Genomic DNA, 27,631 nt, shown 5'->3' with positions numbered 1-27,631 from the left:
CAAGCTCAATAAAACCACCCGATCTGTTTGGTGTCCTTCATTTTAATATTCATAGCACACGACTCTACAAGGTGTGACCTCAACATACAACAGAGGTTGGTCATGGTTACAAGGTTTACTCTACCCTCTACTGGTAGGATACGAAATCTCTCTTCATCTGCCAAATACAGCTTTTCTGGTGAAGACAGGGATGAATGAAAAATTGGCTTAGTACAAATGTGTTTTACTAAAACAAACATTGAAATACCAAAAGGTATGAAGTAATATATTTTCACTGTTTCCTTCCTTGTGGTAAATGAATAAGCAATAAAAATATAGACTTTGCCTTTTTTTTTTTTTTTCCTCAACCAACCAAATTTAGAGGTCTAAGCATAAACTTCACAACGCCAAATATACAAAAAGATATCAAACAGCTACAAGCATGTACAGTACTCAGAGCAACAGTCTGATCTCCGGTGAACTTCAACAAGGAAATTACTGGCAGGGACCACATTCAAGAAAAGAGACAACATGTATGCACATCCCAACACGAGCCAGATGCGTATTCAAAAGTTTTTTTCAGAGTTTAAAAAAAACTTTCCGGTGGTGTAAAACTGAAAGTCTCTGACCACAAGTTTGTGAAGTCCCTTTCGTTCACTGCAGTTCTCATGGACCAAATGTCCTAGTATTGACTGTTAGCTTCTGTCACAGTGGTTTATTGTCCTTGCTCCTCTCAGGTCCATCACTCAGCCAACCTTACCATCTCCCTCTATGGAAAGGCGGGCACCCAAACCCTGGCCTTCCATTTCGGAAATGCCTTCCATCCCTGTCGTCTAATCCCTCTTGTCTCATGGGATGCCGGTGCTGGAAAGGAGGGCCGCGGGGAGAGAAGGGCATGGGCAACCTGAATCTGTCTGGTGGAAACATGGGTCCCCCCGCTATCATCTGAGGAGGCATGGGTGGTATGTTTGGATGTGGGATGAATGGAGGTAGATGAGGGTTCTGCATGCCAGGAGGTTGCTGCATGGGCGGCATCCCTGGTCTGGGACCCTGCATGACTGCTGGGCCTGGCAAGCCCATCACTGGGGCTCCCGGAGATCCCAGCTGGTTGTCACTGCCCGCATCTGAGGGTGTGCTGTTTCCTTTAGTGTCTGTGGTGGATTCTTCTATAGGCTGCCCAGCTCCAGGAAACCCTGCTGAAAGGAACACAGACGTGTCACAACATCAAGCCAAGAACAACTGTGGTGAAAAGATTACAATATACCTCTTTTCATTTTATTTAAACCAAATCAAAGTAATTTCTGTCATGTTTTCTCTCTACACGATGCTATGAAATACATTTCATTTCATAAAAGGTTTTCACCTGGTGGAAATTTTGTAGGGTCAAACCCTGTGGGGATGAAATGGGCTCCTCTTGGAGGCATGGATGTAGGAGACAGCATGATGGGGCTAGGAAAACCAGGTAAGCCTCCTCCCATGGGTGCTGCCTGTTGAACTGGTGGCACCTGGAAGACAAAGGCGGACAACAGCATCCCGATTAAGATTAAAGTCTAAATAGTAACAACACTTTCTGTACGCAATGAACTGAAATCCTTACATTTGGGGACAAAATTCACAGTCTTAATAAGTGAAGCAGTATTTATGAAAGGCTCCACCACTAAGACCACAGGAATTGAGACCAGCAGACCACAGATACAATATTGGTTACAGTATTGTGTTTCAGAGGTTGTTGATGTTTTTGGAGCTGAGGCACAAATACACACATTTAACAGTGTGTATTTAATGCACATTGCATTTTAAATGCATCAAAATGTTGAATGCTTGAAATCGTATGTCAAGTTTTGTGTGATACAGTGTAAATTTTGCACGCCTAAATGTTGCAAAGAGGTGTGTGGCAGAGGCCTGCAAGCTGACAGCTGAGGTTTTATTGGGAACGTTCCAGTACAGAGCCCTTCATCAATCAGGCAGCGAATAACCTAATGAAGTGAAAACGCTCCAATAAAACCTACTTTAATTGCGAGCTCTGTATGATGAAACTGGTTCCTCACTCACTTCTCACTCATGAGATTTGCGCTGCTGATTAAAAGATGAAAATGAGGCAATAGTGCAGACTTCCAGCTTTTGCATCTGACTACAGCACATCTTTGACATTTTGGGGACACTGCAGCCCTCATTGTAAGCCTAGTGTAGGATATGGACAAATTATATACATATGAATGATATAATTCATTACAAATGCACAAATGAATTTGTCACAAAGTTTATAGTGTTACCTGTTTAGTAACACGGTGTAAACTTTGTGACTTATAAGCAAGAATTTTCTTAACATCATTCTATGAGAGACCCTGTCAAGCAAAAACTGCTGACTACTGCATGACACTGCATTTCAAGAGGAGCTGGATGGACTCGCTCCCATAGTCTTCTGGCAGTGTATCTGGCTGATGGCACGGGTGACTAAATGCCTCGGCCCTGAGGCAATGCACAAACCAAAAACAACCAGCTAAAGCCGTCAGGCCTCAAGATGTACATGATCAGTTCTGCACTGAGGCAATTCCTTACTTGTTTTCTTGTGGAAGTCTATGTGAATGCAAAACTGGTGGAGCGACACTACTGAAACGACCCGGTATAACCCCGGGATTTGTGGTGTGAGGAAAATAAGTGCAGTAGCTCAGGATCTAGACACTCATATAGCCATAAAGTCATAAACCCATCCTGTGTACCACCTTTTAATAGAGTGCAGTAGGAAAGAATACATGCAGCAGCTTTGAGTTACTTACCCAAAGTACAATAAATACAGTTTTTGACCTGAACATCACTGGGCTCTAAACAGGTTACTGAGATAATTCTTTTTTTTTTTCTTTTTCAGCTGTCCCCATCCCTGCAAATCATGCCCGCAGACACTCTGAATGACTTCATGCTCAGTGGTGTGTGAGAGAGTTGGTAACCAGGGGACAAACAGGTAGGCACTGTGTTTTTCCTTTTCTTTCCTTCTTTTTTTTTTAACTATAATGGGATGAAACTACAATTTGCATAGAGTATTACATCAGATACAATTGAAATATGGTGTGCAAAAAGACACACACATACACACACACTTGAACAAAACTGTCATAAAAGCTTTAATGTAAAGCACTGCAGAAAGCGTTTGCTCAGATCTGAGATTACGGTTATGAATGATACTATATTCTGAAAACCTGAAGCTGATGCACAAATTTGACGGTGTGTTCATGAAGTCAAATTCAATTTTGAAACACATGCATTGCTTACACATATATCCACTGACATCATACACACGTACAAGCTGTGTTGTGGGTTGGGTTGAGAAGTGAGGAGACCTTTACAGTCCATATGGTCTGAACAAGTGAATATTATGTCCCCTTGTTTTCAACACAACTTTTTGTTTGCATTTGTGTGTGTGTACATCTCAATATTGTACAGGACGATTATGAACAGTTAAGTATTCACACAGCTGAATTATTACATTTAAAAATCCCCAAATTAGCCAGAGCTTGCTCACACTCAACATCTATTGCAAGAACTCAGAACAGACATCAAGTCTGGAATAATGAGAACTGGAAACCCATAGTAAACATGTTGAGTGTGCCTAATGCATGGGAACCTGAAACATTTTGTGGAATAATAGTGAGACAGTGGTGAAAACTCACTCTTTGAATAAATTATTTGGATTCGACTGCTGGGTATTTAGTGGAAAGAAAGGTGTTTTAATTCAACCTAGGAAACCTGCAACCTGCAGAAAAAAACCTTGCTCCACGTTAGCACTGCATTTTTTGCCTCTGTGATCACACTAAAATTGTTAATCTAAGGTCATTGAAAACATCCTGTTAAAACTCGCATCACGCTGCAGGGAACCCCCCACCCACCCCAGTTTGAAAATACATGTGGCCTCGGTGGTTGGGATGAAATCTTGCCTTCCCGGGGAGATTCTGCTATCTCCTGCTTTTAATCCACTGTGTCAAAGCTGACTGCAGGGCGTCTATGGATGTGTGATGGTGAGAGGGTGAGGTCACAGGATGCCCACCACCCACACACACGATGACTGCCATTGTTCAAAATGTGGTGCGGGCTCTAACATCAAATATATCAACTCAGGTCAAGAAAAAAATGGTTGTAGTAATACATTTATGTATATTAAAATGAAGCAGAACAGCTACAATAAAACTGTCTCATATCTGCATAACTACTCTGACGGAAAACACCTTATCTCTATTCCAACAGAGTAGCAAGTCTTAATTGCATGTGCTGTGATGAATAGTCACTGAACACGGGGATCACTAATTAATCAAAGATCAATCACTCTACACAGCCTTTTCACACGGCTGCGAATATAGCAAGGTTTCTGCCGGTGTCAGAAAAGTTCAGTGTTGGAAAGAGACATGGAGAGGGGGAAGAAAAACATTCATATTTAACCTGTCATTCTTTAAAAAAAAAAAAAAAAAAAAAGAAAGAAAGAAAAAAGGTGTGACTAAGCTATATCTTCATAGAGAGGAAAGAGTGGCACCCAGTTCATCTACGTGCAGCAGAGTAAAAGAAAATGCTGGGCTTCAATAAAAGATTAAGCCACAGTTAAAACAATGCCCTTGCAAAGACTAAAAGTTTCAAAATAATGTACCAGGAGGTAAAGATCTAGTGATACACTTTCCCAACCTGCAGAAGAAAGTGCACAGCAACAAGTCAAACACACAGCGCTTGCGAAATTCTACATGAAAGTGTGGATGAAGACACATTTTTTCTTTTACAACAAACTTGGGGGCTATTGTTATTCATGGTATTTAACTCGAACATACTTCTAGCAAATGTAAAGGAATGATACTTCACTTTTCATACAGGAGGCCTGATGCAGTTCTCGCTCATTAACAGAGGGGTACCATCTTACCCTGGTGTCTCATTCCATCAGCAGAAAATACAGGATACCTGCTGCTCCAATTTCCTGCAGGTAAATTCCACTGAGGAAAGCCCACGTGGCTGCAAGCCGGGCACCGGATCTTTGATCAGGACCCATATCTCTGACGGTTATCAACTCAGTGTTTTCACTCGTCAACTTCATTTTGCCATTAGGCATGAAAATACTTCCAAGGGTTCTTTGTTCTCTCCTCTCTCTTTATACCCACCACTTACACAATATAGAGAAAGAGCTTGATGAGGCAGCTCTAAGAGAATTCGGCCTGGAGCCCTGACAGTTCAGATTATCCTGAGAGCAAGGATGTAGACATGAACGGATTCAGGTCATAGTCAGGTCCATTTCATTGTGCGCCGGCTTTTCACCACCTTTTGAGTGAGAATTCAAATATCCAAATGTCATAATTTCGATAAACACTCACCTTTGTGAGGCCTCATGGGAGTCTGATGTTCTTCACACATGGAGCTACGCCACAGTCGTAATAAAGGAATAACTGAAGTTTATGACATTTCCCTCTTCCTTGTAATGTCACTTCACATGGAAACGACTGAAAGGATAAAGCTCAGTTTTTATAAACTAATCAATTAATCTGTTAGTTAATTCTGTGGGCTACGTCAGCTCAATCAAAATATGAAAAAGAAAGCATCAGAAAGTCAAGACTCTAGGTAATGAGATGTTTAGGGTTTAGGGCTTTAAAATGTTTAAGCTTCTTTATCAATTATTTCTCTTAAAAGCAGCTTCCATTTCTACCACTTAATGTTACCAGGTGTTGCGAATCTCTCCCTCTACTTATTTCTACCATGCAGAGAAGTCATACTCAAATATTGACTGGGCTGTCCTACACCTTAGAAATAAAACATATTTGATTGGTATGCTAATTAAAAGAGAAATATAGCCTAATTTTGAATTCATTTTCAAAATGCCATACAAAACTGTTTCCCTTGCCCTTCCATGTGTAAGCATTTTGTTTGTTATCGTATCTACAACAAAAATGTGAAATCTGATTCTCTTCCTGTTCTGCCTGTTTCCTTATTTGAAAATCATGTGATTCTTCATGTCATGTTGAGTTGGAGCCCGGACATCACTCAGGGCTGACAATGTGCATCTGAAAACCCAGGTTGAATAACCACTCCCACTCACTCACCACATCCAAATTTCTAGCTGTTCCTGTGGGTCTCGAAGGTCCAACCCTCCGATGAGGCGGCCAATCAGGGCAGCGGTTCATTAGCATAAAGTAACTGCACACATAGCCTGCTCGTTTCAAAGGGGACACCGAGACACTGGAACACACTACAAAAGCTGGATTTAGGTGGGCTGTTAATGCTATACATGCAACGCAGAGAACGGAGCTAAATTACTAAGAAAAAGTCAAATGTTGGACCTTTCAATCTTTAAAGCTTTATTCACTGAGACTCTGACACTGCACAGGACCATGCACAGGTCCAGCAGACAGTCCAGTTTACGCAGTGTGCATTACAATCTTAGTGAATGCAGCTTCACAAAAACATGTAAGAACAAACATTTTGCCTCATATTATCTCTGAACTCTCCTTAATAAAATGACAGATATTCAGGCTACTATACAGCATATTGATAACTAATAAAAAAGATCAGTTTATTAGAAATTCTTCATGAAAATCTTTTGTGTTACCTTTAGTCTTCCCTTAACCTTATCTCTGAGTGGGCCCTGAAACTATGTGGCTCCTAAGTAGTGATGAAAACTTTGATTTAAACTTTGGCTCTAGGAAAAAAAAACTTTTTTTTTTTTTTTTTAAAAAGGAAATTTCTTTAATATGTCCAATGAAAACCTACTGACACTGACTTTGAACAACTGCAGGGAATATGTTTTAATATTAAAATTAAGAGCTGCTTTGATTGTGTCACGTCCAATCAAAACGATTGATTTTCTCTATCAAACTTTTGTTGTCTTCATGTGAGATGTCATGATTCTAAATTGGTGGCTTTCCTGTTTAATCTAAGGATAACATTATGGGTTGAAAAAGTTATCTAACCTCTTGGACCATTTCTAAACCTTTGCCCAACCATTTTGTCTTTAGAACATAGAAAGCCTACTGGAGAAGAACAAATGTTGCTGTCACATGAAAACCCTTCATCTCCAAAATATCAAATTTTCAGGACCAAAAAAAAAAAAAAAAAAAAACTGCGTGTTTTGTTTGCTTGGCTCCCCTACATTTTTGAGCTCATCCACAAGGATTCAAACCCCTGAGCGTCGTAGAATATGTTCAACACAACTAGTTCACATGACAACAGCCATGTTGTGACGTCCATCCGTCCTTACTGCTGGAACAACACTATGAACATAATGTAGATGCCACAATGGGTTCAATGTTCATGTGCATACTCCAGTCTCCACAGGGAATGAGAGGGGATGAAATGTCATGCAAGTATATGCAAAACTGACCCAAGAGGGTGAAGTCCAAGGAGACTGGCTCTATTCCATTGTAATCCTCTTGGACAGGGAATAAATAATAAGAACAATAATACTTTTGAGTTCCTGAGGTTCTGTGAAATTGTTTCTTCTGTTAAGATGTTGCAGGATTCTGTGGTTTCTAACACTTTGAAAACAGACGGAAAGAAGCAAAATATTTGTCCTCAAGTCCTTAGTTGAACTAATGGTATTTAGGCAGACCTGCTGTAATTAAGATGAATTATATATATTAAACAAGATGTATAAGCTTTTTTTTTTTTTTTTTAACAGAAGTGTGCGAGTACATGGATATAAATGTCTGTATGGTCTGAATGTTATGTTTTGTTTCCTGCAAAATATTGCATTAATGTTTATTAATGCTGTTGCTCTTGCTGTAGCTAGTGGGGGTCTAAATAAACAAGCAAACCACCGAAAATGTAAGAAATCTAAGGAATTTTCATTTAAGGCAAAGTGAATACTTGGTGTCCAACATAAGACTGTTAGATTAATATTATCTTGGCACATCATATCTTAAATAAATCCTTGATGTGGCTATGTCTGCAGATGTGTGCAAAAATTAAGAAACTCACGATATGCTCATCATCACTCAAGGTCTCAAGGTAAGTGAGAACTAAAACCTGAACTGGGATCTGTTTAAGCTATTTCATCCAAAGAAAAATGAAACAAAGTGCAGTAGAAATTCAAGGTTTGCCCCAGCTACAACACACACACACACTGGTTGAGAAAACAAACCTAAAAAGGCCATTTGATCGTTGCAGAGTAAGCTGAAGATTTGATGATTAGACTGAATGGTAGACAATGTGACACATAGCATAGCACCAATGATTTTGTATTCGATAGCCGTTTTATAAAGATTACAAACAGTAGACTGCTAACTCTGCTTATTGAAATCATACTGGCACACAAGAGGAAGTCCTGTGTGGATTGCAGAGGACAGAACAAACATAACTATACCTTTCTCTGCTGTTTCTAGTGGGGGCATCAAGGCTGTCTGCTAACTTCTGCTTTGTCATGCTGATGACAAATGTTGCCTAAAATTAACAACAAAGTTTCTCCACTCCTTATGTCTATATTAAAATTAACTTAAAGGCATCAGAATGGTGTTCTCCTAAAATGCCTTTAATGTTTCCCATAATGCTGTTTTCCATCATACTATCATGACAATATCTCAGCCAGTCACTTTGATTACTGGGCTGATTATTGACATGCGCACATGTGCAGATAAAGGCAACAAGTATACACTACACAGGTCTTGATGGAACAAAATTAAAAATATTTCCGGGTGGTGGTTGAAAAAAATTTTTATGTCAGCATTTCCACTGATGAAAATGAAAGCTAACACATCTCCGACCACCTGCTCATGGAAGCGCCCGTAACACGAGGCCGGCTGTCCGCTGCGAGCAGGCTGCAGCACCGCTGTCTCATGCAGTAACAGTGTGCAGAATATGGGGGTGGAGGGACCAAATTCTTCGTAGCATGGGGAATTTTTTTTTCCTGAGTTGTCAGATATCCTGCCTTAGCCCGGATACTCACCATAATGTGGTTTCTTGTGTGCACGTACAGTGAGTGTCTTTTACAGGGCGTTGCTGCAGGCTAAACTAACGGGCTAGCTACTGCAGCTAACACCCTGGACCAGAGCTAGACCTAAATTTGCCTCTTGCTGACTCTGACACCGGAACTATTGCATTATGGTAAAAATTAAGAGCACATTTGTTCAAAAATCCAGCATTGATGGACCTATTCATGCATGTTTCACATATGCCATTAACAGTTCCATCTTGACTGAGCTAGTGCACGTCAGAGCCACTCTAATTTGTCCCTTGGCATTTGGTGATATTACATGTAGTTTTAAATCACAAAAGGTGTCGACAGTGAATCTAAAATGACTTTCAAATGATTCTGCAAGTAATTTCCAGACATGAAAGTCACTCTTTTCCTTCAAAAGCTTAAAGGCTCAGGAAACTATGAAAATGGATTTGCTTTATGTGTTTTTGTCTTGGGCACGAAAGGAATTCTCCTAAGTGCGAGGAACAATGAATACCGCAATTTCAAGAAAATCTTTTTTAAATACCTGCAAGTCTTTTCCTTTCCCTCACTACAAAGGTATTCAACAGAGTGAGAGTGAAAACAGGAGACATTCATGAAAGATCATACAGCCACACTGCACTCTACATCAGTACAGACATGAAACTGCTTTCCTCCTTTGTGCATGCTGGAAGTTGCCATTCACCTCAACATAAACAATGACACACAGGTATTGGCATTGTTTGACATATTGTTGGTATGGCCCTATTCCCTTACCAATAATCAGACACTGGATAAGTGCACATCTGCAGTGCTGATTCCATAATGAGGAGGCAGGTTTGGTTTGGTTGCTCGCGATGCTGTAGGCTTACCTTGTCTCCCACTCTGAAACTCTTCCTCCAAATGTGACGCAAAGTCCCACCAGCTGTCAAGCAATAGTGACGAGCTCAAGGCATGTAAGCAACCTTTCTTCAGAGCAAGGTGCTTAAGTTAGCTGGTCTTAAACACTAACTGAAGCATATCCCGTTAATTTATCTTTAGCTCAGTCGCTCTGTCAACTTTATGACAAGCTTTTTGTTTTTCAATTCTGCATTTTTATTTTAACAACACAGCTGATATGCTCTGATTCTTTAACATTAGATGTTGAGAATTACAGGGGTGGGTGCGTAAGGATGTACTTAATACATATTCAAGTATTTTTTTTAACCAGTAATTACTCTTTTCCTTGTTATATTCGACCAAACGTGTTACATTTGTTTCTCCCTTGATGTTGGTCTAAGAGAAAGGTGATTTTCACGCGGTGAGCTGGCAGCCTCGTCTCGCTCTGCAGCTGTGCAGTCAGCACAACAGAGCCAGTGATTAAAAGAAGGTCGCACTGCAGTCAGTGACCTTTTTGACACAATGTTATTGTGCTGCTTTTATTGTGCTTGTGTCTAGCTATACGAAGCCAGTTAACTCAAGCATCAGGACTGATTAGGGGTGGGAATCACCAGTGCTCTCACAATTTAATCACAGTTCTTGGGTCATGATTTGATTTAATCTAGATTCTCTGATTAATCATGATTCAGTCATGCAATGAAACAGGCAATGGACAGAGTTATTTTCTTCGCCTGTTCAGAGTTGCCTAGCAATGCTCTGCACTGGACACACCACACCGTGATGCACTGTGGGACTGCAGCAGAGCTGCCTGTAGTGTATTTAGCTGTAAGAGTACTGAAACCATAGCGTGACAGGAAAAAAAATTATTTAACAGTTTTTAGAATTTGTGAATATATTCAAATCGCAGAAGATAAGAATCTCAGTTCTTGCATGAATCGATTTCCCACACCCCAAGTACTGACGGCTAACAATAGAGGGAACAAAACATGTAACGTCGGCATATGAGGGGCCCTTTGTGTGAAAATAACTCAATTTTAACTGTTTAAAAAAAAAATCCAAACTCTGTAGTGTTGGAATTGGGTACATTTTAGTAGTTGTGCATTATTAATTTATTATTAGCAGTATTTCATCAATTTTAATGTGTAAGTTTTTGAAACGTGTGCCAATCTTTGTTATGTATCCTGCTGACTGCAGGCTTGTTGGTCAGTCAAGTCTGTACAACAAATAAAAAAGCAGTTAAATTACTTTTTGAATCAGAGTTCTTTATTTTAATCACATGGCGTGAAAATAGACCAAACTAAAAATGTAACTACTTACTACTCAAACTTTTTTTTTTTTTTTTTAACTGAATACTTTATTAATCTTACTTGAGTAGTTTTCTTACAGAGAAACCTTTACTCATACTTAAGTATTTTTGGATGAGTAACTGTACTCTTACTCCAGCACAATTATGTTGTACTCTACCCATTCCTGGAGAATTATGGCTTGAAAAGACACAAATACTATTTTTGTTTGAATTCACTGCAAACTGGCGTCACCCCTCAGCTTTTGGCAAGTCCTTATCGATTCACATGTGTTTGGGGCTGTTGAGCAGATGCTCTTCAACACAAAGTGGTTTCATTCATAGAAAACTATGTTTTTTGTCCTTCAAGTGCTGACACCTGGTTAATAAGAATGTCAGTAATGACAAAATGTGAAAGCAAGCATTTAATATAAAAATGCTACTGAAATGGATAAAGGATGAACAAAACAAGACGTCCCTCTTTACACACCACATGCACACTGTGTTTAATTCCCACTTTATTGGAATAATTTTGACTGCACAATGAAAGACTGACTGGCGTTGCAAATACGATTGCAAAGCAGAAGGAGGAATTTAAGGAGAAGTTATCAAAATCATACTGCGTATCATTAGGGGAACTTATCTGAATAATTGTGGTACACTGGAATTTACCGAGTTTGGTGTACATAATTATTGGGTAACTTCAAGCCATCCAAAAAAAGTAGCCTCAACACCAAGTGACGAAATGAAAATATTGTATTACTTGGCAAATTTCTTTTCATCCATTTTTCATCAAACAGAGGAAAGTGGAAAAATGTCTTGTTATGTAATAGTCCTAATTTCAAATATGATCGTGCAAATCTGCACAACACACACTTTGACTGATATCCTAGAAGGGATGCACAAACGTTTTGGGAATTTGCTTGTGACAACAGAAAAATGGCCACCTAGACGTGTGATGAGAGGAACCTCATGGACAAATAAATTATTAGAAGCAAAGAGCAGGCCACAGACCTGTATGTTATTTGTTGAACCGATGTTTCGAGAGCCTGCCAAAACACTGGTTCTTGTGTTTTTTCCTGGCCAGCACCGCACCGATCTGGGTGTGCATTTCCTGCTTTTATACATCGGATAAATTATTAAAACTAGACAACAATGGACATAATATCAACCTTTTATTTATTTATTTTTTTGACAGATGTTAAAGTAAATGCCATTTGCAAGCTGTAAATATGTACCATGGCCTCTAGGTCAGGAGCCTGTCTCCCATTAACCTGGTGTGAGCCACATTAAGCCCACATGAAAAAGAAGGTCATGATAGCAGTGACATGGACCAGGCTATTTAAGTTAAATTCAGCAAGAACATCTGCTGCCTCAGTAGTTATGTCCTTGCTAAAAGGTGTGAGAGTTAGGACAACACTGTGTATACCTTGACTTTGTAAGCATGTATTTCTGATTTACTGTAATTTTTTTTGTATTTTTGAAGACTCTGTCGTGTGTTTCGCTCATTTTTGTGAGTTTACACCTCCCAAAACATTGAATGTGACTTGATTTTGAAGACCAGATAAAGAAGAGTTCAGTCCTTGTTTTATTTATTTATTCGAGGATAAGCTTAACTACTCATAGGCAACAATTACTCTCCTTATAGCCTCCAAAAAAAGTTTAGTCAGTAAGGCTATTGAGCCAACACAACACCAGCAATCTCACACAGACTATTAAAAGAGGAGTTTTATGTAAAACTGTATCAATATTACCTGAATTTGAGCAATGGCTGATCCATCTGCTGGAACTTTTTCCAAGGCTCCATTTACACCTGCCGGCTTATTAAGGTCCTTAGCATCATTCCATTCTGTGCACAAACAAAAGTAGAATCACAGGATGAGGAAAGCATTAACCACTAAGCTATATTAACTGAATCCCCTTCTAAACATACAGGTGAAATGAGGAACAGTTGAGTATTTACCTGGATTTAGCGTATCCGGATCCAGCATTCCCCCTTCCCGATAGCTCACCAGCTCTTCTACTTTGACTTTGCTCCAGGGAATGTAGGTAACTCCTCGCTCCACGTCCCAGAACTTTTTGTGTGCTGGCTTTATACCTTTGTTCAAAGCCCAAGCAATCTAGGCAAGAATGACATTTCCTATAATCATGAAGTTCAAAAATCACCATGCAAAACAAGGTCTGCACATCCACAATATAACTGGAAATGGAAAAAAACACATCATAAAGAGATGTACCTTGATGGGTTTCTGATTGACTTTAAATGACCCACTACTGAGTTTGTGCAAGGCTGTGTTGGCGTCTTGTCTGTGAACCATAACAATATAGGCACAACCCCTTGGAGGAATCATCTGGAGAGAGAGAGGGAGGGAGTCAAAGACGGCAGCAAAATGAGGGACAATGTTAGCTCCAGATTATATAGGCTTCTGAGTTTCTTTGATTTGCTGAGGAATTTCTGTCTGAACTTACATTGATGGACTCGATCTGACCAAACTCTTCCAGAAGGGACATCACATCGGACTGCTGTGTTCTCTTGTCTAGTTGTCCTACCCACAATGTAGTGCTGCAAACTACAAGGACAATGAAATCAGCAATGTCTTGGAGAGTGGCAGAAATTAAAGCTCTGTTTTTTAAGCTTATTGTATTATTATTGAGCATATTGTTGGGGATACAGTGGACTCTGAACTATGTTTTGTTCTCAATAAGCCTTTCTTGTTAAATTTACTTCTACGTTTAAGGTGTATGAATTAAAATGTGCAGTGATCTAGTTACAATGGTAGTTATTAGCTATGTTAATTAGTTTTTATTGGGTACTCATGTTAGAAAATGTGGAAAAATTTTGCTATGATGAAGAAAGCAGATTTCTTTAGAGAGATGGACTAATACTAAGATATGATAAGATTTTCTAAAGTAAGGAAAACTACCAGTTATTGGCTATTCAGGCAGCAGGACTTTTAACTGACTGCTGCTGACAGCCATCACTTAGGACAACTACACCATCATGTTTATCCTCTGATGTGCAACTTCTTTTGCAGACTGAATGTGCTTGATCGATACAGCATTCTTGTCCATGCACAAAACTTATGCAGCTACAGTGTGGACCAAAAAATTATGTTACTGACTATATGCTGGATTTGTTGACAAATAACAAGAGGATGTACACAGTAGAAAATATAATTTGAGGAACTTGGTTTCACAAGTGGTTACCGTTGTGCAAATGACAGAGAAAAGGGAATTACAATATCCAATCAGATTTTCTATTTCTGAATACTGGTTCTGCCAGGGGATTTGAATCAACTCGTTATATTCGGCACTTAGGTGCACCAAAGCTACCCAATAGTTTATATAGATCCTTGAATGACAGTAGGTAAAATAAATGAATAATGAGACAAGGTTGGGCAATATGTCAACATTTTCCTATCAACCATCATCACTTCATCAATGAGCGATCACCAATGTATTTGCACAATATGCCATATGTTATGGCATACAGTGGATTATGAATTAATGAATGGCCTTTATCTGCAGTGACAGCAGTGTGTCCAGTGGAAACTAAGGTTCAACAGGACAATATTCTGATATTTCCCCCACACACATTAACTGTGAATGTTAGGCAGTTTTACACATCACCAATAATTTAAATTGAAATTTTGTCCAGTTGCTGTTTACAGACACAGTTATTAACATGTTACTGAGTGAATTTGAAACAAATTGTAAAGTAACTTTTGTTTTCACAGCTCAGAACACAGATGTCTTTGCTGTGAGAGATTGATGCACACCTCATAGGAGCAGCAATAGAGATTGATGATATAGACAAGTTTATGAGCCGTTTCCGCTCTACTTCCTAAACTCCTCCCATCGATGCAATCCATTTCCGTTTTGGCGTGCTGGTTTGTTTTTAGCCACAGACATACATAGGTTTTTAGCTAGCTAGCTCTGTCCTGCCGACGAAAGGAAATTATAGATGGATACTTAAAAAAAAAAAGTGGTTCGGGAACGACGTGTGCAGTAGTGTGCTGGCCTAGTTAACCTGAAGAGTCCACTGATCAGAGTGCCTCGTGAGGTTTAGAATCTTGCCTTGTGTCCCTGTCTATCAGCACTCAGCCATGTTGTTCATTAAATACAGATAAACACAACAAATACTGTGTGCATTGTAGTTTTTAATATTATATATGAATATTTTTATAGTGATGTAATTATGTGGACTGCTTCTGTATTTTACGGTTTAATACCTGTTAAGATTAAACACGTTCTCTTTCTTGTTGAAGCCATTTGTTTAGTTTCCTCAAAGCAATTCATTCATCCAGTGTTATTAATGTACAGCATGAGCTTACTATAAATGATGAACTGTGTTAAAAGAAACTGTTACACTAAGGAACATAAGGCCTAGCATTCATGATCGTAGTTCAGTGCAATAATGAAATGAAATTACATTTTTACATTTACATAAACTTTTATTTTCACACAAACAGTCAAGGTGGTTGAATCGTGTTCCCATTGTAAGGACATAATTATTAAAATTGAAACCTCACGAGCAGCGAGCTACATGTCCAGATGAAGCTGCGTTAGCATGGAAGTTTGTTTACACCGGCATACGCTGCGCAAACCACTTCCGGCGGAAATGAAGTGCATTTTTGTAGAGTAATGGCGCCCCCCAGGATTTGGCGCGTAAACTTGTCTATAGATTACACGTATACACCTACACATTCACCAAGTTTTTATGGTGTGGTGGATGTGCCGATATTGTGGTCCTCCACCAGAGATGATACGGTATGGTAATGTCACAGTTTAATTCATTAACTGGAAACCTTCAAGACCTTTCAATATGGCAAAAAATAAAAAATAAATTAAAACTGCCAGTGATGAGTACAGCTCATTACTAATATACTTGTCCTATTGCCCAACCCTATTCTTACACCAAATGTGGAAGCCAAGCATGATGATCTAAAAACAGTACATTTTAATGATCATACATGGGCCAAAGGGACTGTCATTTTTTTTCTCATGCCTGCTTAGCCATTTGTGTAGATAACCCAGTTGTGCTTTGCATGCAGTAGTCACTGTACAAGTCACTGTACCAGTGAAAGTAAAAAATCATCACATTTGACATTCCTAAGAATATATGTACATGTATATGTACTGTACATACCGCTGAGTGTCTGGCTCTTGATGCTGGGAAGACCCTTCTGTCTGCGTTCTCGCTCTTTTTCTCTTTCATTCCTGTCCTGAGAACGAGAGCGGGATCTCCAGCGCCGCTCTCTAGACCGAGAGCGTCGATGCCGTGACCTCCTTGAGCGAGATGAAGATCTTGATCTTCTCCTCCTGGGAGACCTGAAAGACATTGAGCACGTTTACATGCACACCTTATTCCTGTATTAACCGGAATATTCGCAATATTCCGGTTGCGCACGTGTCATGTAAACACGCACCGAACCCGATTAAGGTCATATTCCGGTTGGAGAGAATTCCGAATAAGCCCCCTGGAATATTCCTGTTCCAACCGGAATATTGGGGCATGTAACCACCTTAGTCGGAAAACTCCCCGAACCGGAATATTCAGTCACGACTGCGCATGCTCGACTCACAAGGAATTCTGTGGCGTCTTCGTTGCTATGGCTACCTGCAAGTGGGGAAAACGGCAGGGCGAACAGCAGCAAGAGCCAGGAGACTGCAGTCTGCCTTCAGCTAATGAAAGACTTAAATATCACGGAGTATATCGATGGGAGAAAACATAGAAATAGCGACAGAAGAAGAAGAAAAAGTAGAAGAAGACGAGGAAGAAGACTTCTTCGTCTGTTTTTCCGGCAGACCAGACGCCTATACGCGTACTGCTGCCCCCCGTGGCTGAGTGTCGCATTACGTCAGAGAGTGGAATACGCTGAAACACGGGGGCATGCCAAGTAACATGTAAACGGAATATTCCACTTGCCGCGGCGCAGTTACCTTAACCGGAATATTGAGCCGAACCGGAATATGGTGTGCATGTAAACGTACTCAGTCAGTGTGTGGTTGAATAGGGTATATATCACCAGAATGGTTATTCACTCACTCACCACTGTAAGTCTGCATTCCAGAGGTCTGCAGCAGTGACCCTACAGCAACTGCAGCAATTGAATGTATCAACAGCTGCCATACATGAATGGTCTGATGCTCTGTTTGCCTGTGCTTTCTCATTGTGTGCTGTTTATCATTCAGGTTGCTCAGGCTCCTGGAGCTGATTATCATATTTAATTCTGAATCTCTAATCCTCTGAAACAATGGCATAATTCTTCACAGCAGCGGTGAAACAGGCTTTGGCTAAGTTATGTCTTCCCTTCTTTCCATCACTGCATGACACATTTGAGACAAGGGCTCCCCACATTTTATAAGGATTGCCTATAAATACAAATGAAAAAGGCACACCGGTTCCAATTTCTAACTTCCTTTGCTTGCTTTTCATACTTTGAATACAAAGGCAAAATGCACTCAGCAGAGCGCTCTTGTAATGGCTTGCTTGTTCATTTTTTTTGTTGGAAAGCAGAAAGAGAAAGAAAGGCATATCTCCAAATCTGTTTGGTGGACCGCCATAAATTTGGTGACGCCATTCATGTTGCCTAAAGTATAAAAGCTTCTAATTTTGTGAACCTGTGATTTCTGTATCACCACCAGCAGGCAAAATTTTATCTATTTCACACCAAAGTCTCAGACGTTTTTGCCTCGCAATGAAATCTGGTTACACTCCTGATGGCTAAATGATGATACTTAGCAGCTTTGGTCACACCATGACCTTTCTTCTACCACCACTGGGAGGCCAAAATATTGTGACAGTGGTGGTTGTTGTCAAAACAGTTGAAAATTTGTCAACAACAACAACATTCATGTTGGCTGGAGGATGAAAACTGGCAATTTGGCCCATTACCTTCCCTCTAGGGCCACCTGCAGGCCCAGAGGGGCATCTGCATTAGAAAACCCACAACTGTTGCATAGGAATTTTCAAATTTGAAGACACAGAACACAGACATAAATTATTGTCCATCAAGGGCCACAATTAAAAAACAAAACAATAAAGACACTAAACTGTACTAACTATATGGCCATATCACTTTTACTGTGTAATTGAGACTCATAATATCTGCCATAAGCGTAGCCTCTTACCTGGAGCCAGATCTGGATTTAGATCTCCTGCCATGGGCTCTGTGCCGGCTGTCCCTCCTCATGGATGAATCTTCTCTTGAACCTCCCTACAAAGAAAATGATGAGAAAGAAACTATGTTGACATTACTGTATTAACACTGCATGAGGCTAGTCAATATACCAAAATCAACAAACCAAGAGCTGAAAGTTCCAATTAAAAGAAGTTACATAAATCTGGCATTTTCTCCCCGATAGGGATGCTACAATATTTCTTAAAAAGCAAGTAGATTATGGAATGATCAAAATAACACATTCTTCCTCAAGACAAATTTCTGTCTTGCTTTAGTACACTAATAGGAAAAGTTGAAGGCAACATTCAAAGACCAGTCCAAGGTGTTGTAGCCTAGCTTTTCATAGGGAATTTTAGCCACACAAATCTTATATAAGCTGAAGACGAACATTTATTTTATAATCACACAAACAACAGCGAAACGGGGGAGCATGTGGTCAGACCTCTCACATGAAATGGTTAATAAACTAAATGAACAGATTTTGGTCTTTACCCGTGATCGTGAATATGTGTCATTAATAGACGGGTATCCATCTGGCATCATCTGTGGCTCACCGTGACTCAGTCCTCCACCATGCTGAGGAGCAAAAACACAGCCACAGGCACAAGTTAAAACCAGAACAGAGGAGGAAATCAGTTTTCACCTTCCCTTCTTTTTCTCAACCCATCTTCCCCCACTATCCCACCTTCATTTGATATTATTTGAATTTCCCACCAAGAACCCCTGCAGATCATTCATTGTTTTCCCCGGTTTCATCTTTTCTGTATCCCATCAACAAGAACTCGCTACTGTACGGAACAGCCCACTTTGTTTAGGTATAAATTTGTAAGTGCCCATTCTCGGGGTCTCTTCTTTTTCTGGTACCAGGGGGCCATGGACATCACCAAGTCTCATTCTCTCTTTCAAGTCTCTTAGGAACAGCTTTTTAAGTCTTTACTTCGAAGAGGAATATCAAAATAAGTTTGATGAAAGAAAACTATTGGTTGGTATCTGATTCCATGACACCAGACAACATTATGGCAGTTGAATGCAGCAAATGCAGTGGCAGAATATAGGTTCCAAACATTTAGGTTAATGCTCAGAACCTCAGAATCCCTAGAATCCGTTACAGGACCAAAACATTATATATGGAAGCATTCACAAGTCAAGTTGACTGATTTACTCTGAATCTTTTTTTAATACTATTATTTTGGATCTGCACTGAAAAATGAAATGTGAAAATAGAGATAGAACGTAATTTGTTAACAATCCTGTCCTTCACTTTGTTACATTACATAGGTGTGAGAAATTAGGTTGAGTGTGACACTGTGATGAGGATGTCTGAAATTAGATACCTCGTTAATACCAAGGTCTCCCATCATATGTGGATGAACATGATGGACATTCTCCATGTTGGGCATCTGAACGGGAAACTGGTTATATGTATTTTCTCTGAAATGATAAAAACGTACATGGATACTGAGCCAGTGAAAATAACAAACGATAAGAGCAACAATTCAAACTGACACAACTGGTGATATCAAGAGCTAAAGGCAGGGATGCACCAACCAGATTTTGTGGGGCATTTACACTAGCAGGATATTCAGAGTTTTTCACTGTGGCAGCATAGGCTAGGCTTTGCCTGCTGTCCAACATGTTGAACAGATCTGAATCTATTAACACAGGATGTGGAATTCAAAAACAATGTCAGGAACGAAGTGTCAAAGCCAGATGGCCATCATATCTATGGCATAAATGTTGTGACTGTTACAGACTGTCAGAGTTTTTACGACAGATGTCCAACTGCTGTCCTAATCCAACTAAATATGATCAATGACTGACTGATTGGTGCACCAAGTGAAATGAACAGATGCTATTGTGATATGGTTGTTAAAACTGCATTTAATATAAATATGCATAATATACGACATAATATAAAAAATATAAATCAACAATCAGCAATGAGCTGAATCCATCACCAGTGAAAATTTTTCAAGGTCTGTAGGATTTCCCATTTCCCACTGTATACTACTGTGGCAGCACACCATAGTCTCATCAGCTTGTAAATGTATAGAGGCGAAGAACTAATCTAAACGAATCTAAATTAATCTATTGCTGCACCTAGGGCGTGTGTATCCTTTCCAAACAAACAGACAAATCAGCTCTCAGCCTTGAAAACAAAAGTGAAACTTCAACAATTCAACCTCAACTGTTAAGGTAACAGTATCCTGTTCACTGTCCTGTTCTCCATTAGTTACCACTGGACACATCTGCTGTCGCTGTCACAGCACTGTCACTGCTGTAGGTAAGGGCCATTCATTAATTCATAACCTTAACTTAAACACATATCCTTGCTCATTTATGTTACACTTCAATAACAGCAAGTGATTCAAAAGGAGATATGATGGTCATCAACCAACAATGCCCATCGATTTTTAAATCTATGCAGCCATGCAAGTTCTGTTGTGAACAGGAACTGAATGCATTTTTAATGAACTCACAGAGACGGGCCACTGCCATCTTTATTCTTCCCATCCTCTGGTTCATCATCATAGTCAAAACGGTCGAGGAGTTGCTGAAAAGTTGAAGAAATTATGAACAAATGTCAACGAAGAAATAAAAGAACATTGGTATATCATCAAATCTTTGTTGGTGAACACCATTACCTTAGCTAATGAGCTTTTTTGCTCTGTGTGTGCGCCATACGGGTTGAGCTGGGACACCTGCAGATGGGTTGGTATGTTGTTTGCAGTGTTGGCTGCCAGGCTCTTATCGCCCTGCTGGAAGCTCTGGAGCATCTTCTGCAGCTAGTGGTGGGACAGAGAAGGGTCATTCCAGGTAGGACCTTTTTATTCATCTATCTGTATACCTATCAATCTATTTATTTTTAGGTCTTTACTAACTGTTTAAAATGACAACTGGTATAGCAGATGGAGTGTTTTAATGGATTTCTGGCGTACCTCCTGACCCTGTGAGGAATTAAACAGCTGTGCCACAGCAGCTAAGGCATCAGGATTTGGCAACTGAGGCACAGCAGCCTCAACTGAGGCACTACTGACAGGAGGTTGTGACTCTGGCTGGTGTGCAGCGGAACCTGTTTGGACAAAGTAAAATGTCTTAAAATAAGGTATTTACATGTGCATTATAATGTGAGAGAATAAGAAAGATGAACAGCGGTACTTTGCAGAAAAACAACAGCTGAGGTTGGACATATTGGAACTTTACTTCAGCTCTTCAGTAAGGTGTCGTGGTATCACATGTTTCTTTTCTGTCTCTATTTGTTCTTAGTGCAACATTTTTGTTTTTTCTCAACTTGCACAGGAACCAAAACTTTTGATTGACAGGGTCTGAATACAACTGAAAACAAACATCTAAACCAGACTGTGTTGATGACATAGTGACACTTTGGGGTCTCTGACTTCTCTGAGCTTTTTGCGCCAGTTGCAAAAGAATTTGTTCATGACTTTTGGGGGGCATACAGATAGCTATGAGCACAGAACATAATTTGCTCTTCAGACTCAAATACTGGCCATTTGCAACACTTTACATTATCACCACATTTCCACTTCTCGTCTTCATTAAAAGAGTTTCTTTTCTTAACCTCATTATATTGTCTTCCTCTTTTCGACAGGCTTCTTTAGCCCCAAGATCTGACACTACATTGTTTTGGATAGCTGACTAGCACTAAATAATTTTGCCTACAATTTTCACAAAAGCTTACAAGTTAACGATATAACTTTAGGTTTCTGTTCGATAACACTCTGGTGTTTTGACTGATGATGAAAGCTGACAGCAAAAATGTCCAATCAGAGTAGACTGACAAAAGCCAGGATTTGTGGGAACCAAAGCCTTATATTACATGACTGCTGAAAATGTGTGAACATACATGTGTAGATTGTTGAAGAAAATACTCAAAATATACAACAGTTTTTCTGGCAATTTGGACTTTTGGCAGGTGCTCAGCTACTAGTTTCAGGCCCTGCATCTATTACGAAAAATTACTGTTTGGATTTTCTATGCACTGTGTAAGTCATTTTTTTTTTCTTTCTTTACCTTCCAGTGCAGGGGCAGGCACGAAGGATCCAGAGCTCATATCCAACAGAGGCTGAATGATGTCCATGTCAAACACACCATTCTTCTGCCACAGGTTCAGAACACGCACGATTTTGCTCTGAAAGGGTGCAATACCACAGCTGAGACATTTCTTATCACTGTTCAGTTACCCTATAACTTAAGATCAGCAGCACACACGCTGAGTACCTTATCATCCTCAGGACAGCGGTAAAGATTCTGGAAAGTATCTGTGAAGTTCTTCAAGAATCTGGGACCAAACACATCCTTGTCAACACCAAACTGATGCCGTGACTGACGAACAATGGAGTCCACCACGTACAGACCAGGGACTTTTAATTCTGGCTTGCACTGATAAATGATAAAAATTTCAAACAATTGCAATTTATTCACATTATGTCCTGATACACTGTATTTGTTACCTGCATGTTGAACTTACACAAGTGTAGTGTAATACATGGCAAAAGGTCCAATGTTACATACCTTCTTGATGAACTTTTCGACAATCTGAACCACATGTTTGTAAAGCTATCACAAAAGAAAAAGCAACATCAGTCACAACATTTGATATTTTTACCAGAGAGACACAATATATCAATGGGACTGTAGAAAAGCCATGGAAAATGGTGTTTCTACAACTCCCAGGTTTAAAATGCTTTTCATAAATGTGAAATCAGTCCTAGCAGAATGTCTGGTATCATTTGAAAAATGAACTCTCTATTTTTCATGTATACTCATTTGTATTCATGTCAGATGACAAGAGTGCACTTTGGAGGTCTTTAAAATGTCTCTTCCACTCCTCCCACTGTCACAGTCTATTTCAGCTTACTGTTACTTCTGGAAATATCACTTTCAAAAACCTTCCAGTAGAAACATCAGTTTTTAAGCAGTCAGTGCACTGATGATTTAACTGCTCAGTCAGTTCCATTTCCCCAAAAGGTCCTTTCTTGAGATCGAGATGACATTTCAGAATTGGCAACCTAGATAAGGTTACTGCAATTCACCTTAGCTGCTTACGACAAAATGGCTGGGACCACCTACTGCTGCCACATAACCTAGAGTTTGATGAATTAGTATTATTTCAAGAACAGTGGTGATTGATAATAATTTGAAAACAATCAGACCCACTCCTCTTAATTTCACCAGTTAAGGAAATAACAGTTCTATCACACAAATTGCAAGATCTTTGGCTGTTTCCTGGAGAAACCAATTAGCCTAGCAATTCAAATGTTCAAAATTATCATGAATAGCTGATAATCTTAATATTATTTTTTTCATGTAAAGTAATATTTGCAGCCTCCAAGCTTCATGATCCAATATCTAATCAAATAAAACCGCCTGAAACAGTAAAAATGGTTGGTGCTGCATAAACTTCAACTTCCTGTATGAGTCATGAATACTGTTTGTAGACAATGCTTCATTTTAGGAGTTATAGACACAAAGTGGTAATCTATTGTCAAATGTTACATGTTATGTGTGTCCAAAATGTGGTCTCATATATTTTGCAGTCAACAACAAACAAAGCCAAAATGTGAACATTTTAATGTATATATGATGCCGAACTTAAGCTTTAGCATGTTTACAATCAAATATGTGCAACTTCCCGGGTATTGCGAAAAGACCAATATAGCAATAACTGAAAATAAAACCTGACTCATTTTTAAGGAAGCTGGACTGTTTACATCAGTTGTTCTCAACCTGAGACCCCAAGGGGTCCTTTGGTGGGTTCAAGGGTGTCCCAAGAAAAATGAGGAATATTTTAATTTCACTATTATTTCATTGGCTACAAGTTAACCAAATGAGAGAATGTATAAGACTGACAATTCTGTTGACAGGCTTCACAGACTGCACTGTTAATCTGCCAGTTAGCAGTATAGACAGGCCTGGATTAAATAAATCCATCAGATGATGATCGCTGAGACTAAATCTGATCAAATCAACGGCCAATGGCCTGATGGGTATCAATTTGGGGGTCCTTGACACCAAAAAGTTTGAGAACCACTGACTTACTACATATTACACAAATCACATTCTGGCAAATACAGAAAAATAAATAAATAAATACATTGTGAATCATGGCAGCATTTGATCCCAACCCAGCTAAATCAAACTGTACTGGTGAACCCCACTCTTCCAACACCACCCATATGTTTTAAGTGGGGGTGGGCAATAAATCAATATTAGAGGTGGGACAATAAATCAATAGTGCAACATACCACCATACTTCCTCTTGTGATAAATTACCCAATTTCCCCTCAGGAATCTATACATTATTTCTTTGTAATGTGTCTTCTTCTGACACATTACCAATACATTTGTGTCAAGTATTGATATTCCTGTGTATCAGAAAATTATTTTGCCATCTTTTTCTTCTTCAGTTGCAGATATTGTGTTGTATCAAAGCTCATTATCTTACAATGTATCACACATTTGCCTGTTTTGTGATTCCATAATTATTGTGGGTAAAATATCATGACAGAATCGTATCACCAATTAAAGAGTGACTGCCAACCCTAATCAATATTACTGTATATCAATATTGTGATATAAGACTGGATGCTGTCTTGGATTTGGCATATCATATATCATAATATGGCATATCTGTTGTCTTTTACTGGTTTTAAAGGCTGTGTTACAGTAAAGGGATGCAATTTACTGAATTTCTCAAGACTGTTAAAGCTGTTCTGTTATTTGCCTCGACCTGCTTGGTAATTTTTTTTAAAATCAAAAATCTAGTGTAAATATCTTGAAATCTCCAATAGTCATCCAAAAACATGTCCATATCGCCTAGCTCTACTTCTAAGTCAAAACCTGACAGTCAGAATAAATCAGTTTTCACTTTACCTTGATAGCTTTTATGGCCGATTTTGTTACAGACATCATCTTAGCACGGGATATGGGAGGCTTCATGTCAATCATGGAGAACAACTGATGAATTTTGGAAAAAAAAAAGAAAGAAAAAAAAAGAGAGTTTCTTTCAGTTTCCTTTGAAGAACATGTTAGAAGGCAACAACACTGGATAAAATAACTTTTCTTCATTTCAAAATAAAACATGCATGAAATCACTGGTCTGATCTACTGTTCATATCAAGCCAGCTATAGCCACTCCTTGGAGAACTTGGACATTGCCCACATCTATGCACTAATTTGGACATTGCCCACATCTATGCACATTGTATACATCGATGCACACTGGTTTTATTGGTTTTTAATCATCTATTTATCATCTGGGTGCTATTTATTTATTTATCATCTGCTTATACTGTAAATTTGCACATTGCCCTCATCTATGCACATTGTATACATCGATGCACACTGGTTTTATTGGTTTTTTACACATTTTTTTTTTTGCACATTGGTACTTAGATCTTTAGATCTCGAGGGTCATCTTTTATTCTTTATTTTTTATTTACTTATTCTTTATTTTTTATTTACTTAATCTTGTACTCTGTGGATACTGCTGAAAACTGTGAATTTCCTTCGGGATGAATAAAGTATCTATCTATCTATCTATCTATCTATCTATCTATCTATCCTCTTCCTTCATGAGATGACAGAAACACGTCTTAAGCAAAAATTAGCCTGTTTTAATTCGTTTGTCGTTAATTTCCCCTTGTATTTAAATACAATCAGTTGAACACAGAGGCATCATGGCATTCAGGTAACTTTACAGTGCAAAAACCTCAACAAGAACCATCTTGTATTTGTCTATTACCATTGTTGATATTTCCTCATTGTAACTCTGTAATTCTGAATTACCATGGTTGGCATTTAAAATATCTGCAATCACATCTGATGATACCAATAACCTCATGTTTTTAATATTCTGCAATGGCACTTTACATTATAATGCTAATAGGTTTACAGTATTCTACATTGGCACTTTAAGTATACAATAATAATTTCTACTACCTAACTGGCATTTTTTTACACTGCACTTTACATTAGGAATGGTTAGGTTGTTTATTTATGTTTGTATGGCGTGCCTGTAGTGTTTATGTTGTGTGTATTGGTATGTGATAGGTGCAGGTCTGTTTGTTTTAATGTTTGTTTTACTGTGTTAATCGTTTTAATGTTTGTTTTACTGTGTTTTTACTGTGTTTACTGTGTTGATTGTTTTAATGTTATTTGTAAGGACTACAGATGGAAATGAGCTTTCTTGCTAAATCTGGTGCACTCATCTTTTTATTCCTTTGAATAGCTAATGAAAGTGCACAGTCCTTTATAAATTTAATAAAATAAATAATAAATAAATACTAATTGTATCGCCTGTGCACCGCAAACTGGAGGATCTCTATGACAACACTACCTGAATGCACCTGTGACAACAATGAAGACAGAGCAAACACAGCTGAGACTGTCGAAGCGACGCTGCTAACGATGTATGATGAACTCGTGGTAGCTTTTTTAATGCAAATTAGCACAGTCAAACAAGCAAAACAAGTTTGGCAGCAACACTGGGTGAAGAACGCACAACTAGCAGGCCATTTTGTGTCGACATTTTGGCAGTAAATTTGACAGCGACAGTCCCAACACCGTCTGAGGTCAACGGTTATGGAGCTAACGTTAATGCAATGGGCGGAGGTGTTACAGGCCTCGGCCCTTCAAAGACATTTACTGACCGAGCCAGCCACATTTCATTCTAAAATCAACTCCACGACAACATAGCGAACCTGCTCACCAGTTTATGCTCCTCACATGAGCTATAAAATACATTAAAACGAGCTGTTATGAGCACCGGCTAACGTCAGTTAAACCGTAGCAGTCTCGGTTAGCTAGCTAGCTATTTGGGCTAGGATTAGGCTTCACGTTAGCAAACTTTACCTCCATGTTGAACGCGTTTACTGCATCCATAATTGTTCGTTATGACACCGAAAACCGATCCACAAATGTGTCTATTTTCTTATTCTCACAAACACCACTTAAGGTTGTGGTGTAGCTACATGGTGTGCCAGCAACAACGACTCTCGCTCATGAAATGTTGATTACAAACACATCACGTTGCCACAGCGCTAAGCTAGTTTTCCACCTTGTACGTGCCCGCCAGCGTCAGAGGTCACGGGATGGCGCTGCCTTCAGGTGCCGTCCGAAATGGTTCAATTCAGCTCATCCAATAAAAATTAAAGAGTTATATAGCATATTTAGACATAATGAACATACTTTTTTACAGATGCGATTAATGCACTTTTTTTTTTTTTTTTTTTTTTTTTTTACAAATTTCTAAGGCATATATTTTTGCATTATTTCTTTTCTATTTCTCATCATTTGATAATGTCATGAGGTAAGGGGGCGTGTATTCAGTGAGCGATTGCGAAGAGCATGAAAGCCATATCAACAAACGATGGCACAAGTAAAGATCGGGATTTT

At 39.1% G+C, this 27,631-nt stretch overlaps 1 protein-coding gene across 2 annotated transcripts; it reads right to left on the bottom strand.

The window, feature by feature from the left end:
* Nucleotides 1-26: 26 nt before the first annotated feature.
* On the bottom strand, nucleotides 27-27,301 carry LOC115370731 (SR-related and CTD-associated factor 4-like). Of its 2 annotated transcripts, none has more exons than XM_030067887.1 (18): nucleotides 27,089-27,301; nucleotides 25,109-25,192; nucleotides 22,748-22,792; nucleotides 22,454-22,615; nucleotides 22,247-22,364; nucleotides 21,154-21,287; nucleotides 20,860-21,000; nucleotides 20,695-20,768; nucleotides 19,549-19,645; nucleotides 18,707-18,790; nucleotides 18,165-18,250; nucleotides 16,180-16,361; nucleotides 13,500-13,600; nucleotides 13,268-13,381; nucleotides 12,994-13,150; nucleotides 12,785-12,879; nucleotides 1,343-1,484; nucleotides 27-1,175 (listed from the first exon to the last, which is right to left on the bottom strand). In XM_030067887.1, the coding sequence occupies exons 1-18, from the start codon at nucleotides 27,116-27,118 to the stop codon at nucleotides 736-738; spliced, it is 2,286 nt and encodes a 761-aa protein (XP_029923747.1). In that variant the 5' UTR covers nucleotides 27,119-27,301; the 3' UTR covers nucleotides 27-735. The 2 variants fall into 2 exon arrangements, with proteins under 2 accessions (XP_029923747.1, XP_029923748.1); XM_030067888.1 differs by having other exon boundaries at nucleotides 27-1,172.
* Between the last annotated feature and the right edge of the window lie 330 nt (nucleotides 27,302-27,631).

Source organism: Myripristis murdjan, chromosome 13 (assembly GCF_902150065.1).
Source record: "Myripristis murdjan chromosome 13, fMyrMur1.1, whole genome shotgun sequence".
Lineage (NCBI taxonomy): Eukaryota > Metazoa > Chordata > Actinopteri > Holocentriformes > Holocentridae > Myripristis > Myripristis murdjan.
Note: the sequence above shows the minus strand (reverse complement) of the source record. Positions and strands in the feature narration are given on the sequence as shown.

Excerpts from the sequence above, each read along its gene's own strand:
- LOC115370731 (XM_030067887.1), bottom strand. The coding sequence starts at position 27,118 with ATGGATGCAGTAAACGCGTTCAACATGGAG. Across the intron at positions 19,646-20,694 it reads GATGGCAGTGGCCCGTCTCT|AGAAAATACATATAACCAGT; the intron begins GTGAGTTCATTA and ends TTATCATTTCAG. Across the intron at positions 18,251-18,706 it reads ACACATATTCACGATCACGG|GGAGGTTCAAGAGAAGATTC; the intron begins GTAAAGACCAAA and ends TTTTCTTTGTAG.